Source organism: Balaenoptera physalus (assembly GCF_965194825.1).
Source record: "Balaenoptera physalus genome assembly, chromosome: 14".
Classification (NCBI taxonomy): Eukaryota; Metazoa; Chordata; class Mammalia; order Artiodactyla; family Balaenopteridae; genus Balaenoptera; species Balaenoptera physalus.
Window position 1 is genome coordinate 38,517,290 of NC_138893.1, and position 26,233 is coordinate 38,543,522.

Here is a 26,233-nt window from a genome sequence, read left to right on the forward strand (position 1 = left end):
GAAGAAATAAGTCCAGAAAAGTGCCCAAGACCACACCATTTGCAAGGTCAGAATGCAGACCCTGGGTTCTCTTGATCCCAAAGCCCATCTCTTTCTACTCCATGTTGGACAGTGGGATGGGGCAGACAGCCCAGCCATAATGTAACTGAAAGTGGGGTCCGGCTGCTCGCCTCTCAAAAGCCAATAAAGAGGCCAGGTTGGTGGAAAGGAAAGTTTGTTTTATTTTGGATGCTGGCAACCGGGGAGGGTGGACGCCTGTCCAAAGGCCAACTCTTTGTCAAGCTCTGACAGTCATCTTGAAATTGGACATCGGTGGTCAACCAGCATCATCTTGATTGTTTCAGGTACAGTTAATCTTCAGTTTCAGGTTCCGTTCATTTCCATTTCTTTGAGGCCAATTCTCGGAATTGTGGCAGCTTATGCCATGGCTACAGCCTGGTCATCATGTAGTTCATTTCTTCCACCTGGCGGGGGTTTCAGTATCTGTAAGACAGCTCGCAGGATACGGCTCAGAATTTTGTCTATAGCCCTTAAGGAGGACCTAAAGGTCCTTGACTATGTTTAATGACTAAACTATTATTATTTGGTCTCCTTTGACTGTTTTCCTTTGTTTCTGCATTTTCTCACTTCTCTGATTAAACTTATTCTTTGGCTAAAGTTTTTCCACAGACAAAAGGCAGGCTGAGGACATGAGGGAGAGGGCAAGGACCATATCGTCCTTCTCCATTTCAATAACGTTAGAGGCAAAGTTAAATGTGTGGGACAGCCCAAGCCCAGAGCTGTGGGAGCACCAGAGAGGAGAGGTTAGTTTCAAATGCAGATATCCATGCATTTCAGATTTACGTTTTGCCTTCAGTGTAGTTATTTGCTCTGCCTTGAAATTTGGCAAACTATTCAAAATACATGTTAACAGAACTTCTCAATCATTTTGGCCATCTTTTTATATCATACAGGATATTTCTATTTATTTTTCTAGTTGCCTGAGATTTCTGAAACAAGAGAAGTATTGTATCCATGATGTGGTGATATCAGTACAAGAGAATCGAACTTGTGTCTGAAGACCTGGGATGTTTCCTAGTTCTGACACTTAGCTGTGTGACCTTGGTTTTGGTGCAGCAAGTCATTTGGCCTCTGAGCCTCGGTTTGATCACCATAAAACATGAAGGATGATGTCACCTGCTTCAAAAGTTCAGATAAAACTCCAATTAAATATTGTGCATGAAAGCACACAGCCAAAGAACCAGCCTGAGAGATTCCCAGTAGCGACACTAAGGTTAATGGCATAGCCCAGGTTTTCGTTTCAGTGTCTCATGTGGTCCCCAGCAAGTTACTTAATCTCTCTGCAGCTCCATTTCTCTTGTTGTACAAGAGAATAGTGATTCCTCTGAAGAAAGAGAAATACTGATTAGATTAGCAAATTAGGCAATTATTTTCTAATCCCTTTGAAAATGTTCGAGTCTTTAGACAACTGCTAACAGTACAATATTGCACACATATATCTAGCTTTCTATATATGCAGGTATATTTTGTTCTGCAAAAAAAAAAAAAAAAAAAATCTTTATTTTTCAACAGCTTTCCAAAGGAATCTGGACCCCCCCCCCAAAGGAATGAATGCATGCACGCCCTGTTGTGTCCTTGTGAACAGTGCACAGGAAAGTTTCTCTTGTCTTCCAGTCAGGTCTTTCCCCCACTCCCTACTGTTTTCTTTCTTTCTTTTTTTTAATTGTCCTGTCTCTTTATTAAAGAATAGTTTATGTACCATAAAATACAGTTTATTTTTATTACATTTAAACAGTTGTGCAGCCATCACCACAAGGCAGTTTTACACCTTTTCCATCACCTCATTTTGACTTTGCAGTCAACCCTGCTCCCAATCTTATTCCCATCCCCATTTCCAGCAACCACCAATCTACTTTGTATCTCTTTCCTGTTGCCTTTTCTAGAAATTTCATAGAAATGGAATCAATATGTAGTCTTTCGTGTCTGGCTTCTTTCACTTAACATCATGTTGTTGAGGGTCATCTATGTTGTATGTAGCAGCAGTTTGTTCCTTTTATTTAAAAGCAGTAGCTTTGCAGTATTGCGTTATTTGAATGTTCCACATTTTGTTTATCTGTTCACTAGCTGAGAGTCATTTGGATTATTTCCAGTTTGGGGCTATTTTTGGAGAACACTGCTGTGAACTTTTGCCTATAAGTCTTTGAGTGGACATCAGTTACCATTTCTTTTAGTTCGAAACCTAGGAGTGGAAGTGCTGGGTTGCCTGGTATATTTATGTTCAACTTTTTGAGAAACTGCTAAAGAGGTTTCCAAAGTAGCTATACCACTCTCCTATTGCCATATAAATTTTAGGATTGGCTTGTCAATGTACAAATAATCTGACTGGGATTTTGGTAAAGATTACACTAACTCTATTGATCAATTTAAAGAGACCAGTTAGGTCTTTCAGGAATGCACACATCTACAGATAATGTTTATCTAGCACTGTTAAACTGCAAAGACTGCTTAAAAGTTTTTGCACTTCGCTCCTTGGAAGGAGATGAGATAGCTGTAACCATCTGCCAAAAGCCAGTATGCAGTTACACCGGGATGTTGCAGCCTTTTTTATTCTTTTATATTTTGAGCTGGTCAGAGGGAACCAGAGCGCTGGAAGGCCATTGCGTATTTCTCTCTGCACCGTTTTGTGCATCTTCTCTGGGGAAGACCAGCCGCCGCCCCTCCCCCTGATGTTTGGATCAGGGGCCGCAGTTGGGGCTATATAGTCGGTGAGGTGGCAGGGCTGCAGGATGCTCTTCTCTGTGCAGACTGGCTGTGCACAGACTTGTGGGGAGCCCTGTGGGCTTTGTGCAAGCTGCCTGGGCAGACTGATTTATTCACCTTTGCCCAGGATCCAAACTTTGGGCCAAGGCGCACCCTCATGACCCTGCCTAAACAGGATGCTGCATCAGGAAAAAAAAGCCTCCCGGAACAGGGGAGTGGTAGCTTCGGGATCAAGCTGGTCCAGTTGCACTGGAAACCTCTCCCACTTCAAGGGAAAAAAACAACAAATGCAGAAAAGGCTGAGTCAGCCCTCACACCGCCTTTCTACAGGAGCAAAACGGGAACTAGCGTGATTCTGCCTCTCCCTCCCCACCCATGCACCTGCCACATCCTTGTTACTCCCTTTGGCTTCCTCATCTACTGTCAGGTTTCCCCAGTTCACAATGATCTGCATGGACTTAGGTCAGTGCTTACAAAATAAAACAAAAGAAGCTTATTTCTGGGCCCCACCCCAGGGCCACTGAACCCATTTTTAAAAGGCTCTTGGGTGTTGCTTATGTGCAGAAAAGTTAGAAAACCCCTGACCTAGGTCAACACACTAACCTCCAAGTGTTTGCATGTCCTGAGTCTGAAAGCACCATCAACCAGACCCATGTTTGCGAGAGTCTCAGGGACAGAAATGCAATTTGTTTACTCCTCTGGGTATTCTGAGCACCATCTCTGAATCAAGTTAGATTTTTAAAATGAGACTGCAAACCTAGACCTTGATAGTTTAACTTCCCCTGTGAGAATGATTTCATTCAACGACCTTTCAGTACTACACCCTCAGCTTTTCTCAAGGGTCTGTGTAAGAAACAACTACTTGGACGTTTCCAGCCATCGTCGAAATTAGTGTGGAAGTTGTTTTGCTGCTCCAGAACTGAGGTCTCCCTATGAGAATTCCTTTGGTGCCTTTTGGAGGCAGTTTACGCAAGAGGAGGCCTGGAGTCGGGCGACCTGGACTCACAACCCAGCTCTGCTTTTTGGAAGCATTGAGAGCTTTGGAGAATTTGTTCACTTTGAGCTTTCAGTTTTTGCTTGCAGAACAAGATTGTAAAATAGCACCTACCTCACAGGACTGTGTGAGAGCCATCACTCAGAGCCCTTGGTACCATGCCTGGAAAAGAGCAAGACCCTATTGAACCTCAGCCTGCAGTGACTGTTACTAACTTAGAATCAGGAAACCTTGCCTCTCTAGTGACAATTGTATGTGACCATTTTTTTTTCACACAGTGAGACTTTCGTGGCCCATTTTCCCTTTTGTCCTCATCTACTGAGAAGCTCAGATCCCAACAAACATGTTTGCCTGAGTGTGGAGCCTTTTGATTTTTTTTTTTTCCTCTAAGGTTTTTGTTCCATTGTTTTCAGGTCACAGCCTTCTCTGATAAGCATCTGGAAGTCTTTTTTGGAAGGAGGCGTGGCATAAGCTATAAATTGCTGAAGGCTGACCTCAAGGGCCATGTTTCATATCTCCTGGGCAGTATCAGGAGTAAAGCACTCCAAGAGAAAAGGGGTAAAGAGAAACTGAAAAGGGCAGTTAGCCATTCCGGAGCTAAGCAGATTATCTGTCCAAGGATGGGGTCTATAATTACAGTTCTGTTTTCTACTCCCAGTGGCCTGTTACATTGGCACAGGGCTTAGGGCGTCAGACTCCTCCTGGCTGTCAGACACTATGGAGTCTTTGGTTAAATTCCATTCCCTGCCATCAAGAATGTCCTTTCTCTACCTAGATTACTTTTCTGTTAACACTGCCATGTGAGCTTGTAGAGGGATGGGATTTCACACAGAATCATAGAATTTTACAGCAGGATGGGACTTGAAATTGTCTAGTCCAGCCCTTCACTTTTTACAGAGGAGGGTCCTGGGCCTTGGAGAGGGTAAGTAGTGACATAATTGAGGTCCCATGAGTAAGAAATAAAGAAATAATACCCCAGTCTCCTGATTATGAATCTTGTAACCCTTTCCCTGCACCCCGTGTCCACAAGGAGTTCAGGGCTCCTTTCTCCTGCTTTATAGCAGGTGGTATTTCCCCAGATGGTATTCTCGCCTGTATGATAAAGTTTATACTTCAAGTTAGAGATTAACTAAATAGGAATAATAACCACTGAAGTGTGACTTAATCAGCACCATTAAAGGCAAGTGATTTTTAGCACTTTGAATGTGTATGCAGGTGCTTTTATAAAACTCAACTAAATAAACAAATCGTTTATGGTCTATAGAGTTTAATGCCAGCCAGAATGTGGACTTTTTAACGTGTGCATTTTGAATATGTGAAAATAAGTAAGGTTGTAATTTTTTAAATAGCAGCGTACAAAGATGGACGGGAAATGGTAATGACAGGGCTGTAGTGAGCCCCAGAGGTACATCTGGCCTCTCGGGCTGTGGCAGAGCTGGTGTTCCAGGGTGTGCGCCTGGGGATAGGTACCCGGTAACCACTGCTTACGAAGTCACCTGTCACAACAAAGCCCACGGTGCTTCAAAAGTTTGCAATCAGGGGACTTCCCTGGTGGCGCAGTAGATAAGAATCTGCCTGCCAATGCAGGGGACAAGGGTTCGATCCCTGGCCTGGGAAGATCCCACATGCCACAGAGCAACTAAGCCCATGCGCCACAACTGCTGAGCCTGTGCTCTAGAGCCCACGAGCCACAACTATTGAAGTTAGTTGGCCTCGCGCCTAGAGCCCATGCTCTGCAACAAAGAGAAGCCACCACAATGAGAAGCCTGCACACCACAACAAAGAGTAGCCTCCCGCTTGCTGCAACTAGAGAAAGCCCGCGCGCAGCAACGAAGACCCAAAGCAGCCAAAAATAAATAAAATTAAATCTTTAAAAAAAAAAAAAAGTTTGTAATCAATAGCCTCCTCTCCACAGTGAATTGTGTGTTCCTCATCTGTTCGTAGATGGACGCTGTTTAGTCTCATTTTGCTCATGATCTGAAATACTTTTCCTTCTTCTAAAAATGACTCTAATTTAAATGCTTTGGATTCAGCTACATCCAGTTTTTTGGGTTAGTTTGCATATAACCCCGTCTGTGTTCAGCTCTGTTACCTTTGCTGGCCCTGTGCACAGGGCTTGTCTGTGAACCATCATGGGTGCCTGTGTTAAGAAGAAGTGAAACAGAGACGGGGTGGCTCACACATGCAAAGGAGGGGCTCCCCTATCCTGAGCGCATGGCCCTGTGGCCCCCGCCCCCCAGGCCTGCACTGCTGCACAAACAGGAAGACTTTTAAACGGCTGTGCAACTGCCCTTTGATTCTGGCTCACTGTATCTCTTGACATGTTCAGCATCATGGGATGAGGCAAGTGCACGGGTCAAGACCGATGCCCCTGGCGTTATGCTGGCGGTGTTTCTCAGCAGTGGTTTTGCTCATGACTTACAGAGCAGAGCCCTGCCACAGGAGCGCTTGACAAATCTTCCGTCCATCTTGTATGACAGCTCATGTAACACAGTTACTCTCCTTTGCCTGTCCTTGGGAAAGGGCGGCAGCATCCAGAGAGCCTTTTGTCAGCATCCCAAACCGCGCTAACAAGCCTTTCTGTGGATGGCCCTAGAACCATCTCTGTGCAAAGGATTATTATGTTGTTATTCCTACTGTTGTACGCAGTACATCACAACATTTTCGAAATGTCATTTGATCGTTCACCCTAGCATCCCTGTGAGGTAGGTGCAGCGCTGGGGTACTGTATGGGTATTAGTTATGGTACTAGTTAGGAACATGTGCTCCAGAGCCAGACTACCTGGGTTTGCAGCCTGGCCCTACCACTTTCTAGCTGTGTGACCAGGAACAAGTTTACTAAATCTCTCCAAGCCTCAGCTTCCTCATCTATAAAGTAGGGAATAATAACCTTAGGAGGTTATTGTGAAACAAATGACTGAATGTTTATGAAGTATGTAGAACAGTGACTGACACAGAATAATCATAAAAATGTTCACTTTTATTGTTATTGTCACCATCAACTTCATCATCTCTACTTTGCAGTAAAATTTCCAAGAGTTTGTGATTTGCCCAAGATCACATTGGGTGTTATGACTCCAAGAGACAATGGACTTTTTTCTTCTTAGTCTTTATTTCCTTATTACATAGTAACATAAAAATGAATTCTTATAAAAGATCAAAGCAATACAGAAACATATAAAGGAAATTGTTAGATTCCCACCCTGCTCCTTCCTCTTTCCCCACAAGGAATCACAGAAAACTAACTGGTGTGCATTCTCCCTACCTTCTCTCCATGCAGGGCACACATATAAAATCAATATACATATATATATATATATATATATATATATATATATATATATATATATATACACATATACATATATATATATATATATATATATATATCCTCTCCAGCATAAATAATAGTAACAGTGCCTGACTTATAGGACTGGATGTTGGGGGGCAGAGGGTGAGGGCAGGCAATATACTAGCCCTCTCATCAGCTCCATGAGTTAAGTGCTATTATTCTACCCATTTTACAGCTGTGGAAGTGAAGGTTAGGGAGATTGTCACCTTTACAGGACCACATAGTGGTGAAACTGGATTTGAATCCAGTCAGACTTACCCCAGTATCTCCACACTTTTGACTACTACTATATGTGGCCATATCACAGGCATTATTTTTCCATTTGATTTTTTTCTCTTAGTAGTATTTGTTTGAACTCTTTCCATATAAATACATATACGTTTACTTCTTTCTTTTAATGGCTACATGAGTCAATATTTTATTTCACTACTTTCTTATTTAGGTTGCTTCTGTTTCCTTGTTCTTTGCTGTTATAAATAATTCACAACTGAATACCCTTAATACATACACTTTTGGGCACATGTGTGAGAATTTCTGTAGAATGGCTTTTACAAGTGGAATTGTTCATCAGGGAGTAATATGTACGTACACATTAAATTTCAATAAATATTGCTTTCCAAAAAGAATTTTGCTCACCAACAGTGTGTGAGAATGCCTGTTTCCTCACATTAGCCTTCTTCTTATCTTTGCCAATTTGTTGAAGAAAAACACTCTTTTTCTAAATTGTGCTTCCCTGATTCCTGGTGGGGTTCAGCTAATTATTTGGGGGGTTATCTACCTTTCCTCTGGAAATTGCCTTTTGCCCATATTGCCATTTAGTTTTCATTGTAGATGCTCTTTATAAATTCTGGGTAATAACCTTTTCTCTGAAATGCATGACAGATATTTTATCCCTGTCTGTAACTTTGTTTTATGTCTAGAGATTGTGTGTGCATGTGTGTACGTGTGCAGGCACACGTACACAGTCAACACTTACCTTTATTGTTTCTAGGCTTTGCCTTGCTTAGGAAAGCCTTCCCAAGTTTGTTAAAACAGTCTCCTTCATATTCTTCTAATATTTCTATGATTTTGTTTCAACTTTTAACTTTGTACCTCTCTAGAATTTGTTTTTGTGTAGGTTGTGAGTTAGGAATCTAGATTTAACTTTTTCTAAGTGAAAAACTCATTGTTCTCACCATTAATTGAATAACCCATTTCTTTCAACTCATTTGAAACACCACCTTTATCATAATTTTCTTGTTGTATGTATGGCTGGGCACCTGGTTTCTCTTTTCTGTCCCACTGATTTATCTTCTATCCCTGCACCAATATTAGAACACTTTAATTATTTTAGCCTTAGAATAACTTTTTATTCGGGAAGGGAAAAACCCCCTTCACTGCCGCTCTCTTTTCCAAAGCAGTTTTTATATTTTTGTGCAATTTTTCTTCCATGTGAACTTTTAAAATCAGCTTGTCAAGTTCTATAAAAGAAACTCCTGTGTGTATTTTGACTGAGAATATATTGCATTAATAGGTTCATTTTGGATAATTTGGCATCTTTACTATATTTAGTTTTCCCATCCGCAAGTACCATATGTCTCTATTTAAGTCTTTCATGCCCATCAGTTAAGATCCTTATGTAGATCTTTCATCGAAGGGTTTATTTGTTGCTATATTACAAATAGGGACCTGTTTTCCCATCACCTGGACTTAATTTGTATTACTAGTGAATAGGAAAACTATTGGTTTTTATATATTAATTTTTTATCTAGCTACTTAACTGAACTCTTTTATTAGTGACCTTTATACTGATTTCTTTTTCTTGATCTATCACATAGGTTAGGACTAAAACCATAAAGAAAAACGCTGGTGAAAGTATACATCTCTGCCTTGTTCTTATCTTTAATTAGAATGCTTCTAATACTGCACCACTAAATATGGTAGATACACTTTATCAGCCTGAAGAAATTTCTTTCTATTTCTAGCTTACTGAGGGCGTGTGCTTTTCACTGCAGACTACACCAGATTCCCATCAAGGGGCCTTAATTCTGTCCCCTACATTTTCCTTGAGAATTCAGAGATTGTCCAAATGCCTGGGACCTCTCAGCATTGATATTCCAGCTGACCCAACACAGTTTAGAAATGAGTAATATTTTCTCTTCCTCCTTTCACTCACATTGGACCCTGGATGGCCGAAGAAAAAGGGCTACTTTGTGTGAACATTTCCTATACTTCCCTCACATGCCCCCCCCACCCATCCTACACCCCCCACCACCACCCCCCTGCCGAAAAAATAAATAAATAATGCTGTGTGGATAAGAGCAAAATTCCACTTCTGGAATTTTCTGGCAGGCATCACTGAAAAGATTTCATTCCTGGCTTCTACTTGTAAATAACTTCCATTTTTTTTCCACTGGGTTATCTTGAGTAGCTGACCACCATCTCACACTCTAGTAGCTAATTGGTTTCATAGTTTCTACAGGAGGGTGTGAGAAAGGAATCACTACCTGACCTCTGATTTCCTGTTGAGATATCACGCAGGCACAGGGTGAAGCCACTTCTAACTCTGGGCTCTCAGCAGTGCCTTGTGCACAGTTAATGCAAAAGAAATGTTTTTATGGTCGATTGATGAAATGATTTAATTGCAGAGTACATATGATAATTTTTGGGTGGCGAGACTTTTTGCTAAGATGTGGACGAAAGGATTTTGCTTTGTCGGGCATGCATTTGGAGCATGACTCTAATGGGACTTGGCACCTGTCTACAGATTTGTCCCTGTGTCCAGTGACATTTTGCTTTGGGGAAGTCAACACCCACTGTGGTGGCATCTGTCATATTTAAGAATGTGAAATGCTCAGGAATAATGCAGAGCCACCTCAGTAACATGCCTTCTTCAGAAAACAATTAAAATGAGACTTTGGCAAAAGATTGTTATAAGCAGCAGAGAAGAGAGTTGGGGCTCCTTCCAAGATAAAAAGCAGCGGATGATGTTTTTACTATGGTTTTTCTCATCTTGATGTAAGCTGGGTAGATTATATTATTTTCAGACTGTTTAGCTAGGAAAGCAAGAACCTGCTAAATAGGATCCTTTCTTTTTATTGCTTTAGTACAAACCAACACTGGCCTCCAACATCAATTTGGATGTTAATGTTTTTGAGGTGGGCTTGTTTGGGAAATGGAGTGGGCTCATCTCAGGCACATGCTGTATAACTGGCAACCATCCAGGAGAGCCCAAGCTGAGAGACAACTGGATGCCAGAAACCCCAAGAGGCAAGGCAACCTCACATGGCAGGCACAAGTAGCTGGTTTTTGAGCCCCTCCCAGATCCAGTGGGATCAGCTTCAGCTTCTAGGGCTGTTGGTATAGGAAGTTTGGTCAATTGGACAATTATTTTTCCTGCCTTAGCTTCTTCTCTTTTCCTCCAGATTCCCACATCCAGAAAAGAGGCTGGGAGCAGTGACCAGTAATAGACTAAAATATTTCCTACCTCTTCTCTTGCAGGCAGGTGACAAACATTACCACCCTAGCTGTGCACGATGCAGCAGATGCAACCAGATGTTCACAGAAGGAGAGGAAATGTATCTTCAAGGTAAGGTGGACTCAAGAATCCAGTTAAGTTCTCCCCACCTGGGGAAAGAAAACCTTGCTATGTTTGTTTTTAGAGAAGGAGGCATTTCGTTAGCTGCAGGTCTACAATGTAGCCAAATGTTACCTCATCAGTTAGTATTAATCAGCCAAGCAATTGACATCCTGGCAGTGAGCCCCTGAGACTGTTAACAGAGCCGGTGTGTTGCTTCTGGATGAATGAATTGGATTTGATGTTTGCTGCTATGGAGGTTAGGCAAGAGTGAAAATCAGCTCCCCCTCCTCCCACCCCTCCTCCCACCCAGCCCCCAGGAATATGCTTGGGAAACAAAAGATCAAAAGAGGAAAAGCATTTCTAGAAATGTTACACATTGGATGGCTACTTTGTCTCTTCTCACTTCACTGTCCTGGGGGAAGGATTTTGGGGGGCCTCCCAGGCTGCTCTTATCCAGGCTTTCAGGAAGAAGAAAATCTCATATTTGGTTAATAGCATCACAGATGTACTTCATCCCATCCCAAAGAGGACATAGCTGTCATAGTGTAAGAGAGAGAGACAGAGAGTGAGAGAACACACCCAAAGTCCCTGACAGAGAAATTGAGAAGTTTCTGGTGCCAAGGAAGGGCTCATTACCAGAGGGCCATTCAATTTTTTTTTTTTTTAATGAAAATAATTTTGAGAAATTTTCCCAGTGTACAGCTATGATTAGCTTTTGTCTCCTCTAAAATTCTGAAGCTTCTCAGAGAGCTTTAGGGGAGGATTCTCCTCCAGTCAAACAGCACCATCTGTGCAAGCATTTTACTATTTTTAGCGGGAAAAAGAGTCATTAAATAGACAAGGGCTTATCAGTAAAATTAGCAAGAACCACAGGAGCTGTTGCTTATTCAGTTTCACTAATTACTGGGTCTCATCCGCCTTTAGGTGTCATTTCTTCATCTCTCTCTGCATGTAACACTATGTGTAGTTTTAATGAATGGTTTGCTTTGCTCTCAATTTTTGTTTTTATGCAACTAAGAGAAGTCTCTGGAAATGATTTTTGAGTATTAGAGCAAAGCTTTGGCAACTCTCCCCTTAAAAATGCTAGCTAGATGAGAAATTGACAACCCAAACATCCTTTTAGCTTTAGAAGGATCTCTCTGAAAAATTTTGATTAAAAATCTCACTGAATTTTAAAGGGCCCAATAAGGGCAAGTGAGAGGCACCAAATCCGTGGTCTCATGTGTGCTTTATATGACGCATTTCCCCTGAGGACAGGGTGTGACTCCATGAAAGCAATAGGCAGGTGTCGGTTTATATTTTCAGCATGGAGCAGATTTATTCTTCATTTGGTCTCCAGGCTCTGTTTTAGATCTGAGTGTGTCAATTACAGCACTCACAATCAAAGTCCCAAGAGTGCATGCCACCCCTGTGTCTGCTGAGAACCGAGACTCAGGGTTCTGTCTGGGTGCAGCTCTGCACGTTCACATGGTTCTGGAAGCTGAATAGAGAGGGTGATTTCAGGCTGTGCATGAGTGCAGCACATTCATACTACAAATAAACAACTCTGTTAGTTTGGGCTACATTCAGAATTTGGGGATTGTTTTAAATCTCTCCTGGAGTTGGGCTTCTGTGTTCTTTGCCTGCCCTCTTGGCATATCCTTGAAGAATGAGCAGTTTCATCTTCCCCAGCATCAGATGTTCTCTCTGGCTCACATTCCCTATGTGTCTGACCTCTGGAGAACAGTGTGACACCACGTGCACACCCGGGATTCTGAGCCAGGACGCCCGCTCAGTAGAACCTCCACAGCGCACGCAGCTCCTGGACCCGGCCCTGATCCCCGGCCCTTGGCTCTCCATATTAAGACGATTTCCTGTGCTTCGTAGCCAGCCTCAGAGTAAATGCTAGTGCTGAATGGACTATGTGTCTGCCTGGTTTTGGTTTGTTTGATTTTTTTTTTTTTTTTGGCCCTGGGTTAAGCAAGATAGAAATTACTGCTAAATAGGGATTAAAGTATTATTCTGATATAAAATGTATTTTCCCTGTCATTAATTTAACAGTATTTTAGTTCAGTGGTGTAAAATAATTCGAGAGTTATTTTAATTTGATACTTTTCAAGTACACACAGATTGCTGCTTGAAGAGAGAAAGATTTCAACAATGAAACGTAGAAAGTCTAATATTCATACTGAGATTCTTATTAAGTTTATATCATTTACTTACTGCTTTCCACTTAGTAACTTTTTCAGATTTTTTTAACTTTTTATTTTATGTTGGAGTGTAGTTGATTAACAGTGTTGTGTTAGTTTCAGGTGTACAACAAAGTGATTCAGTTATACAGATATGTGTATCTATTCTTTTTCAAATTCTTTTCCCAATTAGGTTGTTACAGAGTATTGAGCAGAGTTCCCTGTGCTATACAGTAGGTCCTTGTTGGCTATCCATTTTAAATCTAGCAGTGTGGACATGTCAACCCCAAACTCCCAAACAATCCCTCCCCCACTTCCCTTCCCCCTGGTGGCCATAAGTTCATTCTCTAAGTCTGTGAGTCTTCAACTTAGTAACTTTATTCGCTTAGGTCTTTTTAAGTCCCTCTTCAAGTTCTTCTGCCCATTCCCACATTTGAACATACCCTTATATGAGCATATAAGACTTACATATAGGCCTTAGCCATAAATTACATAGATTGTCTATCTAGGTGTAAAAAAATCACATAGGCAGACATTTGATTCTTATAAGAAAAGAGCTTTTGATTGGATATAAGTGTTTTGCTTAGTTCTTTGGTACTGGTACCATCTAAGAAAGTGCTTTACACTCCTATAAAGTGAGGCATTAACCCAGGAACAGAAAATGACACTTAATTAGTGCCTTCATTAGTTTAAAAGTGAAGACTTTTTGCAGTTAATTCAAAGGTTAAAAGTTAAAGGAAAACTTGTGGATTTGTAATGTAACTTTCAACCTTTCTGCTAGTTAGATTGATTTCCTGTGTCTGTTGGATCAACAGAAAATTCAGTGAGTTTTGCTTCTGGTTACAGACGATCTGGTTTGACTTTATTGCCCTCATCTAAATTGCTTGGTTGTTTTGATGTTATATAAGCATGGCTTATGGCTTATATTTCTGAAATTAAATGCAGCTGTTGCTAAGCACACAGACATTACTTTTAAAGGATAATGATACAGTTTAAAAACAAAAACAAAAACAAAAACCACCACCCAGTCAAGAACTAAATGTCTCTTTCATCAAGACACTCTTGTGCCCAATTAGTGGTCTCTGTGGTCTAGGATTATGACTGTTATAGAACAGGTTCAGACCAGATGTGGAAAACTCCCCTGGAGTTTGAACTGTCATGATTCACTTGGGCACAGGGCCACTCTCAGAAGTTCTATCTAATAGGACTGTGGCTGCTTTCCATTTCCTTTATTCTTAGCCATGCATTGTCTTTCCAGGTTCTACCGTTTGGCATCCCGACTGTAAGCAGTCCACCAAGACCGAGGAAAAACTGCGGGTAAGGAAGGCAATAGTGCCATGATGCCAGGTGTACTTGCTGGGCACTGTGTTTGTAGTCACTAATTTTGGGGACTGGAGTTTGGGTGAAAGTACTTTTTTATAACTTTTTTTTTTTCCTCTATAGCAGACTAAGTGGAAAGGCCATTTGGCCAAGAAAGGAGGTTCCCTCCTACCTTAAATCAATGGTGGTTTTTGTTCCAAATGCTTGTGTTGGACAAAATAAAACTTTCCTCATAAGTCAGGTTCTTAGGAAAGCATTCAAGGGAAAAGTCAAACCTTACAGATGTGAAAAAATGTTTCATCAAGTTCTAGGTCCAACATCTGGTGACCTCATCACCGGGCTCTTTTTGTACTTTGTCCATAATATCACTCCAACCCAAACTCTGAGGCCATTGCTCAGCTCTTTCTACGTTTGATTGGCCTCTCAAATCCAAATTCACCGAGTGGCCTCCATCTCCAAAAGCTGATGATTTGTCAGATAAAACCTTTGGGGAAAATCATGATGAGCCCATATGTGTCAATGTAAACAGGTATTCTTGATTGTGTTTGTAACTTAAACCTTAGGTAGCATCAAAATGTTTTTGTAACTCCCTAGAACATGGACCACTCGGGCAAGAGGATAGATTCTCTTTATCTCTCACTTCTTTTATCTTTCTTTCCTTTTTTTTTTTTTTTTTAACCTCTCACTTCTAAAGCCTTCCCCTGGTCTTACTCAATTCTCAGATCACCTCCAGGTGACAATATTTTATCTGTTTAAAAAGCAAAGAGCTGTACACAGTTGCAAGGCCATGATCATAATCTGTATCTTACTCAGATGCCCCCAGTTTTTCACTTGGGCTGTGAAGTATTTTTCAGAGCAATAATCAGACTGGACCCCAGTCTATACTCCCTCAGTTTAGCTACCTTAGTGGTACCCTTGGAAAAACTGGAGGTTGACTAGGCCACCTGGTGCCTCAGGGAAAAGAATGGCCTGAAGTTGTTTTGAAAGCCAGACTCTAGAAGACTCTAGAATGTGGTATCATTTCTTCTTGATCTGCCATTAGCAGACATAAGGAGCGATGTATGTAATCCCCAGCAGCTGCACAGCTGCTGCATCGATGTGGCCCGATCACTAATGTGTCACTTGTGAAGGGGTGGCTTGGCTTCAGAGAAATGATTATCAGTGAGACCCATTTTTTTTTGGCCTGCCACCCTGGGAATGACAGCTCTTATTTTCATTTTCCAGTATCTTTCCTTTATTCTCAGCGAAGCTCAGGTCTGCCCAGGAGCTTTATTTCCTTTGCTTTTTTTTCTACTTCAGCTGGCATCTGTAAGATCAGATGGAGATATTTTGCCATTTGCATAATTTAGAAACTTGTCCCTTGCCTGTGACCCTGAATAAAAGCAGTTGTCTTAGAATTCAGTTAATGTAATCAGACTTTAAGTGTAGGGGGAAAAAATCACTTTTTCTCAAAATAATTGAATAAAGACCAGACAAACTGGAGAGGAATTTGTCCACCAATATCAGGATGATTTGGTCCCTGTTTCAACATAGAGTTTCAGCTTGAGCATGTGTACCTAACCCTCCCATCTATCAGTCAGTCAGTCAGGCACACACTGGAACAGTCACCAGACTCTGGGATTTTTGAGGACCCATGGATGCTTTGAAAGCAGGTTATCATTATAAAATATTAGAACATTAAAGATAGTACTTACTGTCACTTTTATCATAAGAATGTAAAATCCACAGCATAGCTTGTGGATACTGCCCAAAAACCACCCAAGTAGCTAGTGGTTGGCACTATCTTTACAGTGTTGCTTCAGTTTCTTGCATAATCATTTTTACTTCATCCCTGATGAAGTGTTTTGGGAGATGAAGAGAGGAATACTAACGTGGCCAGACTGAATGGAATGTGTCTTTTCTGTATAAGGATTGCTTACATTTGCAGATTGTGTTACTAAAATGATTTTTTTTAAAAAAATCAACACTCCTGATCGCATCTTGATGGAACTCTATGGATAAGATTATGAAAACAACTAGTGAGATACTTCCACTCATTCTGGCCAAGAGGACCTGTTGTTTTTTTCTTCCTTTAGTGAAACTTCCCAGAGAATTCCAAAGGTCTTCTCCTAAAGCCAACATTTACCACTTGGGAGGTCAGCCCAGCCCTCGGCTCACTCACCCAGAAATAAGTAGGATGATGCACCTCCAAGGAAAGAGGTTCTGACGTGCCCCAGGTGGGGTACCGGCTGACGCTGGTGGGATTTAAAAGAGGCTAGAGTTTTGAAGAAGGAATAAATCTTGTGCTCTCTTAAGGGTGTGTCTCCAGATGACAGTCTTGAGCCAGGATTTCCAGGCCTTTTACTGGGTGTCACATCAGTGCAGTTACTATAGCAAAATGAAAATGTTTTAAGACTCTTTTGGCAACCCCACTGAGTAATCCACGTTCTTGGTACTTCAAGAATTTGTGGGGCTTTTGTAATAACAGATTCTTAAGAACATCTCTCAGTGGCTTCATTGGCTTCTCACTCTTCATATATCAGAATATTTAAGCCAGAATAAATGGAAAGGAACGATGGTGGGTTGGAACATAGGTAAACATACTGTAACTTGAAGACCAGTTAGGGAATTCCCTGGAGATCCAGTTGTTAGGACTCCGCACTTTCACTGCCAAGCGTGTAGGTTCAATCCCTAGTTGGAGAACTGGATCCTGCAAGCTGCACGGCGCAGCCAAAAAAAAAAAGAAAGAAAGAAAGAAAAAAGACCAGTTACTATGCTTTTAAACATGGACCCCCAAAATACACACACACACACACACACACACACACACACACACACACACACAACTAAAGTGATGTCACTTGTCACTTATCAAATTAGTTTTCCTGAAGGTTTTTTTCTGTTTTTGATAGTGTTTCTGAATCGAGGCTATTTCATTGTTCATTCTTCCCTTTTTCATGTTTCATGGCAGCCACGAAACATCCGTCGTTCTCCATCTGATTTCTTTTATCCCAAAAGTCTGATTCGACGCACAGGATGGTCCCCGTCTCTGCAGGTTGGCGCTGTGTCTGGGCTGAGGCTGGGAGCCACTGTCCTGGGCCCCAGGCTTCTGTCGCTTTTCCTCCCCTTGCTGCTTTCCCCACATAACTTCCGGGCTCCTGCAGAGGCAGATGCTTTTTCTCACCCCACAGAGTGCATCTCACATTCTGATTCTGGCTGTTTTCTTCTCTGGACAATGTTTTCATTTAGAGCAGTGGCTAAAGCATTGTCTTCAGTACAGTGAGCACATTGGAAGCTACCCTTTTGGTCCTATGCTCACACATTTGTTCGTTGAACAAATATTTGCTAAGTACCCAGGTATAGTAAGGAAGAAAAGACAGGTAAATAATTATAAAATGATATAGAAACGTATCACAGGATATGGATCGTAAAGATCAAGGAAGTTCAGATGAGGGAAGGGGGTCAAGGGGCATTTCCTAGGAGAAGTGGTCTTTGATTTGAGTTATGGAGGCTGAATGGGATTTGAACATGTAGAGATGATGAGAAAGGGGTGGGCCTGGTGAAGAGAGCAGCAGGAGTATGGAGCTGGGGAAATGCAGTGCTTCGGGAGGGAGAGCTTTGGCTCCAGGAAGGAGTAGCGAAGTGGGAAAGGAAACAAATAAGACCAGGCACCAGCTCTGCAAGAGGCTGGGGGATTGACATACACTTTCATTGGCTCCCCCTAAGAATTCCCGTGAAGTAGCTATCCTGATACCCATCTTACAGATGGAGAGACTGAGGCCCATCATCATTAACTAACTTGCCCAGAGTTATCCCAGCGGTAAGTGGAAGAGCTGGGATTGGAACCCAGGTCTCTCTGAGCCTATAACTCATGTTCTTTCACTGTCCTACCAAGGGAGAGTGAGAGAGAAACCTGGGAAGGCAAAAAGAGGACAACGTGAAATACTGGCGAAGTGTGATAGTGTATAAGGAAGAGATGGTGTTGAAGGGCAGCACCACCTGCCCAGGGCATCCTGCAGGAACAGGGAGGGTCCTCGGCCTGCTCTCCAGATGAGCAGCAAGGCAGGGGAGTATGCTCCCTGCACACACTTGACCTTCTCTCGGGGTCTCTTAGAATCAGTTGAAACCTTGGCCTGTTAAATTACGAGTGACTTTCCGCAATCCTATCTTTGTCCAGACGAAACCCATTTGACAACTCAGGGTCGCAACACAGCTCTTTAGTCCAGGCTTTGTGCCTGTGCCTGTTTTCCGTGCCTGCCAGAACTGTACTACAGCCCAGGAGAGTTTTCGTTTGGATCTACTTTTATTAAAACTTCACCTTCTTTCTTTAAAGGATTTGAAAAGTAGTTAGAAGTACAGAGTTTCAGAGTAGAAAGAAACGTTTCAGATATCAACCTGCTAAGTTTCTTCATCTATAGAATGAAGTCAGCCCAAGGCTACGCAGGTCATAAACAGCAAGACTTAACTGCAGACTCCAGGGCTCGAGTGCATCGTGTTGGCCCGTGATGCTGGGTTACATCCAACATGTATACGTCATATAATCTTCATCTATCTTAAAGCTTTAGCTCCAGTGGCAGGGTTTCTCGTACAGCAAACTTATAGGGTCATGAATCCAGAGGAAGAGCCAAAGATCGTCCCCACTGCAAGTGAGTGCTCAGAATTAGTACCTACTGGCAAGAAGTTGCTTTTTCAACAGCTTTTGGGGTTTTCCCTGAAAGTATACTTTATAACTCAAATAGTGTTTTATGTTGGCAGCCTAAGGCTATCGCCAAGTGATTCATTTTCATAACTTGAAGAAAAATACCATCAACTGTGATAATTTTTGGTCTTCTCCAGACCTTTAAGTTTAAGAGACATGGAGCATCTTGAGAAGTGGTGGGGAGAGAGAAAGAGGGTGGGGCGGGGGTCTGTCTTGAAAAAACCTTCTCTCTTCCTATCCTGTTGTTCAAAAGGGACATCTGATTCCCATTATCCAGCCTTAAATATCAGTGAGGTCAACTGTAGCCCCATCACAGAAAGGTGTAAACAGCTTGGGACCTGGCAGAGAAAGCAGGCTATTTGACAAGGTCTTGCTTCACACATTGGCCATTGAGGAACAGCTCACGAGAACATTCGAGAAGCCTGAAAACGCCAAAGCAGTTCTCAAGCCACCCAGATATTTTGATCTTTTAAATATTGTGACCTACACAGCAGCTTATTTCACCAGATAATATCAAGCAGCTTTAGTTGTTAAGTAAACTGTACACCTTGCAGGGACATTCAGCATTCCATGTCCCTGAAATAAGCCTTGTTTTATTGTGGAGGAAAGTCATCTTATTATTTATATTCTGAAATCTCCCTTCTTTCCTCTTGCTGAATTATAGGTAAAGAAAATGGTGAATATAGAATTACCTAAGAAAAACATATTCTGATTTTGCTTACTTGGAAGGGTTTTATAGGAATAGCATATTCTGTCTGTAGGTAAAAGTTGGTACTGAGCGTTTATAATTCCTGTTGTAATGCATTATAAACAAAGCACACGGTATTCCCAGGACCAAGTTTGTAATATTCTGGAGTGGATCACTTGCTTACATTCTAAAAAGAGGCTTCTGTGTTGTGCCTTTGGAGGCTGAAGTATGAATGGCTGCCATCCAAAATGGGCATGAGTTTTTTTCTTCTGAAACTAACATTCACTATATTATAACATATGCACTTGCAAACCCATAATATACCCAACAAATACCATGTGTATATTTCTACAAAGGAGCTAATTAGAGGCTTTAAGTATGTCTAGAACAAGGAAATAATGCTGTTGGTTATTGTTTTATTAACGTTGCTACCATACATACCACTTTGTTCCCAGCTTTCACTCTGTTTGAAAATTTTATTCTTTTTGGTGTGTCTTTACAATTCATCAGAATGTATGGGTGTTAAGATTTATCCTGCAAAGACAGTGGGGACTCTTGGCCATAGTAAAGGCTGATGGCCATTGTGCACCTGGCTCTAGAGAAGGGGATGTGTGCCCGTGAGTCCCTCCTGCTTCCTCACAAACACAAATTTCTTTTTCCAAAAGGAGTTCCTAGGAATTCCCTGGCGGTCCAGTGGTTAGGACTCTGTGCTTTTACTGCCTAGGATGTGGGTTCAGTCCCTGGTCGGGGAACTAAGAATCCCACAAGCCATGCAGCTCAGCCAAAAATAAAACAAAAAACAAACAAAAACAAAAAAAGAACCAAAAGGAGTTCCTTTTTTGACTTAGCAGTGAACGTTCAGTATATGCAGATTTTTAAAAGTATTCCTTCTTCTGCAGCTGTTATCACCACCTTGTCTGGTGAACTTCAGCAAAAACCCAAGGCAGGTACTGTCAGCCTTAGCAGCACTTCGTATAAGGTGTCAATCACCTTATATCGGTAGTTGTCCCGTAGGTGTTCGTATGATCTCTCCGCTCTGGGTGCCAGTTGCCTGTAGTTCTCTCCCTTAGAGCATGGCTTTGGATGAATGCAGATTAGATGAACGTAGTTGTTGCACCCCTGCTCCTGCTGAATGGGGGGAGGGCAGGGGCAGCAGAGGGCTCTCCAGCTCTCCCCTTCTAAGAAGGGACCAAGTGTGCGTGGTGGCCCGCGATTGGAAATAATCGGAAAATGTCACTTCTCTGGTTAATCTCCCGGCAAAGCTCTGGTAAGTGTTTTTCAATGGTGAACATTTAAAGAAAGTTGAGAGCTGGGGTGGAAACATAAAAAGATCTGTTCAATGTAATTTTCATTCTGTGACTACGCCTTCTGCAGGGTAGAACAGGTGGACAAAGTCAAGGCGTAAGGGAAAATATCAAGTGAAAGGTAGTTAGAGGGTTTTTAAAAAAGTTTCATACAGAAAACAAAAAGACTTGCATTTTCAAGCACCTGCTATTAGTGATCAAATGCCATTTTTTTCTCTTTACTGTTGAAATGAACTACTAGTCAGGTGAGACCTCTCTTTGTTGATTCATTTTTTTCCTTTGAGGAAAATAAAAAGCCTTTTTGAAATCAAATGTAAGTAGGTGAAGGTGTGCTGGAGAAATAAATGTAGATTTAGACCCCTTCCTCATGAGAGATTGAGGGAGGACAGCCACATACAACTACAAGGTTCTTACTGAAGGATCCTTGCCTCCTGTTACCAAAATAAGGATTAAATGATTTGCCTAATCTTGTTGGCAAAATACTTTGAAAGATCACAGCCAGTCTATAATCCTTCCTATATCTACCTTGCTCTTTCCACCCTTCCCTCTACCTTTTTATTTTCCTCCAAAGATGGCATCAAAAGAAAGAACTGAATTTTTCCATCTGTGCTTTCAAGTTGTTTTTTTTCTGTAAGGCATGAAGGAAAAAGCGATTAAAGGAGAGTGAGTAAATTGCATCTGCTTTAACAGCTTAACCACAGATCCTTGTTGCTTTTTCTCTGTAGAACAGAAGTGGGCATACCTTTGGGGATACAAATTTGAAATTATCTTCATTTATAATATTGGCAAGAGGGTATCCATCATAGCTCTCATAGAGAATTCCAGAAACAAAGGCTGTTGGCCCATTTGGGTTCTTGATTTAGTTTGATGAATCACTGTTGTTAACTTGGATATCTGAATAGGTTAAAATAGTAACTTAGGTTAAATAATTGCACATAAGGATCATGTGGAAATGTGGGTCATCTGTAACTTTGTTACAGTTCAAAGAGGTGACACTAGAATCAAGTTAATGATAAAGAAGAAACTGTCAGTGGGATTTGAAAGAGGGAAAACATGTCAGTAAGTTGTTGCCTTTGAGGTTAAGATGAGTTTTAATTTGACTGTGTGGATATGAGCAGCTGTGTTGGAAGACAGCTCTGTGCCTTTTGAAGATGAAGGCCATCAGAGACCTTCAGCAAGTTATGTATTAATTAGAGGGAAAATACAGCTAGAAGAAGAAAAGGGGTACATTATTAATAAACAAGATGTTCATTTAAAACTCAACATGTTTCTTTTCTTTCTTATTCTAAAATACTTCTCTCAAATTACATTGGCATTTAGGTCTTAACATTTGGATTTCTTTTGTCATATGATGTAATATTAGGATTTGGCTTTTTTTAATTAACACTTTAAAACACATACAAAAATAAAATTCAACACGCTTACAAGTCTAGATGTTTAGAATTGAAAGGTAAAATTCTAAATGTTTAAGATTCAAACTCCAAAATTAATAGTCCAGTTTTTAGAAGTAATTTTATGATCTTCATAAGGGAGAGAGCTCTAACCTCTGCTGGTTGAACAAATACACTTTGGGAGCCATTAGGGAGTGTGGCAAAAAGCGGGCATCCCTGTGTACCATTTAAGCTTGGAGCACAGTTCAAGGGGCAGCGAACCAGGAACTATACTGGCAGGTCAGACAGGCCTGTGCAACTCTTTGCCATCTGTCATGGAAGGGCATTAGTAACTAGAGCCAAGACGTAAGCAGGAAGTCACCATCTTGGAAGGATATAGATTCACTCCATGGAGTTCTCAAGAAGGGGAAGGACATTTGTCAGCTCCAGGTGGGGCTGCTGCCCCCATGTGCTGAGATAGTTAACATACATGCGTTCCAAAGTATGGGAAGGCCTCCAAGGGTGGCAGCTGCAGAGAACTCTAGGGAAGTCTGGTCTGTGGAGCTCACATCTGAAAGGACTATCCTATCACGAGGAACAAAACAGAGGCAGTGCTTCCCTTCACTATTTGAGATGAACTGGCTCAGAACTCCGGTCTAATGTCAAGTGTCTGGAAAATGCTGGGTCTTTGCCACGTGCTGGGCAAGGTGCTTGAAGCTTTATATGTCTTGTCTCATTTATCCCTAGGAACTAGGGGTTGTAAGTACCCTCTCCTCCATTCTATAAGTAGAGAAGTTGAAGCTCAAGGAAGTTAAAAGTAAAACAAAAAAAAAATGAGAGAAAGGAAAGAGACTCTCATGTAATGTCACACAACTAGGAGAGCCAGCGTGCGAGCCAAGGTATTTGACTCCGAAACCAGCCATTTAACCCCACTAGATTATACTCTACAGAAGTGTGTTTTATCCCATTATTTCATTTTAAACAGGAAAATAAAGACCATTGTAAGAAAATAGGCAAGCAAGAATAACACACAAACAAGATGCCTACGGAAGTAAAGTTTACAGTAAGGTTAGGAGGTCAGAAGGAAGCAAAAGCAAACAGTGGCAAATGCAGTGAAAGAAAGAGCAGATTCTGAACCTCCGAGAGGTACTGTAAGCGTTTCTCCAATACTCTAAGTAGTCTGAAGATGCACGGGGCCGAGTGAGCTCTCTAACAAGAGCCGGGGTGGCAGTGGATTTGGTGAACATTGGCTTGACTTCGCAAACTGACTATGAAAATACTGACTAGGAAACTCTAAAATCTTTATTTTGGAATCAGAGACTCCAGGAGAGTTGTATGCGAATTGGAGGTGATTCTGATCTGAACACCTTTGAAGAATCAAATGGGACTTGACAAGAATTCAGATTGTCGGATAACTTAAAACCTTCAGCCCTACAATATTAACAGGGTAAATGAATAAGATAAATGCTTCAGAGAAAGCCTGTGCCACTCACAGAATACTCTATCCAGTGAAGAAGGAAAGGAGAGAGACTGAGCTGGGAAAGGTTGGTTCAGCCAAGAGGCCTTTTCCTTCCATGAAGTTCTCCATCCCTGGAAGGACACCCAGGGCCCCTTTCTGACCTGTGCTCACGTTCTTCCCCAGCTCCGTTCCTATCGGCTTGCACAGTACGCCAGAGAACAAAACACTTCAGAGCCATCCCCAGGTGCATCATTACAGGAAAGACAGAAAGGATCCCTGGCTCACATTTGACAAAAATTAGGATGAGTAACATGGAAGAGGCCCCAAAGCTCCGTATGCACTTTAGCTATTCACACAGTGTCCTCACTGCTTTTAATGAAAACAGACCTTGTTGTTGTCATAGCAACGCCAGCAACCGAAGATGTTAGACTGTCCTAGGGTGCACCCTCTCCCACCCCACCCTAACACTGAGCTGTTACAGGCTTCTTAGAAGCTTATAAGTGGCAGCAAAAACATTTTCAGTTAGCAGGCACTCTTTTCTGCTAGTTCATCTCAATATTTTTCTTTTACTTTCACCTCATTTATCCCAAAGCTATGTTGATGAGAAATAAATGGCCACACACGCCTTACAACATGGGCAGCAAATTTAGCGCAGGGATTAAGAGCTTGGGCTCTGCCTCTAAGGTGTCTGGTTTCAAATCCTGACACTTGCCTACTTGTGTGTGACTTTTCCCTCATCTATAAAATAATGATATTAGCGGTACCTACTTCCTGGGGTTATTGAGAAGATTAAATGAGAGCATGCCTGGGGAGTGCTTAGCACAGGGCCTGCTACATAGTAAGTGGGCAGTAAATGTTTGCTGCTATTAATATTCTTATGTTGTTACATAAGAGGTTTCATTTTTATATTGAGTTTGGCAAATGTTAGATCCTGGCCACTTGAAGCTGAAGGACTACCTGTAGTTAATGATTATCCCACAGAGATGGTTATTGGCTCAGCTTTCTGAAGGGGTGGCATCTCTTTTTAAAGGAGGGCTGCACTTTGGTGGTGTCACTTCTATAATTTGATTGGGAAATGGGTCCAGGAGTTGGACTTTTTGAGTAGTGTTATTATGTGAATCCTTTCTTTTTCATTATACTCAGATTTGGGGATTTTCTCATATTGAGATATGCCTGTGATGGGAAAATTGTCACTTGAGGAGGAAAGTGCTTGTATGAGGCAGGTCTGGGGGGGCAGGGACGGAAGTGTCGAGCCCGGCACACCTCCACTGTACCCCGTGTGCTTTCTTCTACCCCCTCCACCCTCCTGTCTCAGAGATACCAGGGACACTGGCGAGAGCAACTGACCCCAGCCTTCTAGTGAATTCTGCTGTCAGGGCGAGTATAATCACTGCCTGCTTCTGGTTGACCAGGCGGGTTTGCTTTCCTTGTTTCAGATGTGAGTTCCATAGTGATGCAACATCCTTGTCTTTAGGAGGGTTTTTTTTGACTCAGTTAGACTCATATTTGAGGTACCAAAATATCAGCAGAAACAGTACCAAAGAGGAAAAGTCCTGTTATTCCTAACATAGCTCTATAAATTATCCTTTCCAAGAAATAGCTGTGCGGAGGGGAGCAGATCTTCCAAGACCAGGCCTTTGGGTTTCTTTGCAGAGCTTTCCAGAACATACCAAGCAGAGGTGGGGGGCAGTTAATTCCAGCTCATGCCTTTTCTTCCTGCTCCCATCTCACTCTCAGGGTTCTCCAGCCTCTATTACAAAGTCTACTTTCTTATACCTTCCCCAGCAGCCGACCACTAACCTTACCTCAGTGACCTTCCACATGGTAAGGCTCAAAACATGCAACTGACATGAGTCAAGTATCCACAAACTGAGTATTTGTTTACAAATAATAAATTCTAGCTCATTCCTGCAACAAATATTTATGCCTTCTCTGTACCTGTGTAAAACATCGGGCGCATACAGTGGTGAGAAGATAAACCCTCTGAGGGCAGAGGTCATAACTAAAGGTAGTGAGGGAGGTTAACATGATGATGAAACCAACAAATACAGAATTATACATTTTATTCATGAAGCAAAAAAACAAGAATGGTACTGTGAGAGAAAATAACAAGGTCACCAACTCTGGAGTGAAAGATCAGGGAGGGCTTCTTTGAGGAGGTGATATTTAAGCCAAGACTGAAGGAGGGGGAAAAAATCAAGTAAAATTGGGTATCAGAGCATTTGAGGCAGAGGAAGCAGCAAGGATAAGGACCCTGAGGCAGTGACATGTACCATGTTCTATGAGTGACAGTGGGTAGCGAGTGATGGGGGGAAGGAAGGCAGGGACAAAATCCCAAGGCCCTGGGAACTGTGATTTCATTCTACGTGGACCCTGAAGCCAAAAGCAGGATAGTGACAATCCAGATTGTATTCTTCAAAGATCTCTCTGGCCACTGGGTGCCAAGTGGATTTGAAGAGGGAGAGAATGAAGGCAGGAAACCCACAGGAGAGGCCATTGCAGGAGTGCAGACCAGCAGAGGTGGTGACTGGGGCCAGGATTGTGGCCATGGAGATGGAATGTGCTAGAATGTGTCCCCTTG

At 41.9% G+C, this 26,233-nt stretch overlaps 1 protein-coding gene across 16 annotated transcripts in view; it reads left to right on the plus strand.

Moving 5' to 3' along the window:
* ABLIM1 (actin binding LIM protein 1) overlaps positions 1-26,233 on the plus strand; it is a 329,116-nt gene that overhangs the window by 265,168 nt on the left and 37,715 nt on the right. For 9 of the 16 annotated variants that reach the window (XM_082423391.1, XM_082423392.1, XM_082423395.1 and 6 more), the window contains exons 6-7: positions 10,587-10,674; positions 14,092-14,150. In XM_082423391.1, the coding sequence (XP_082279517.1) occupies positions 10,587-10,674; positions 14,092-14,150 (147 nt within the window). Of the gene's footprint in view, positions 1-10,586; positions 10,675-14,091; positions 14,151-17,103; positions 17,188-26,233 lie in introns of all 16 variants that reach the window. The other 7 variants (XM_082423398.1, XM_082423389.1, XM_082423397.1 and 4 more) reach the window with 1 other exon arrangement.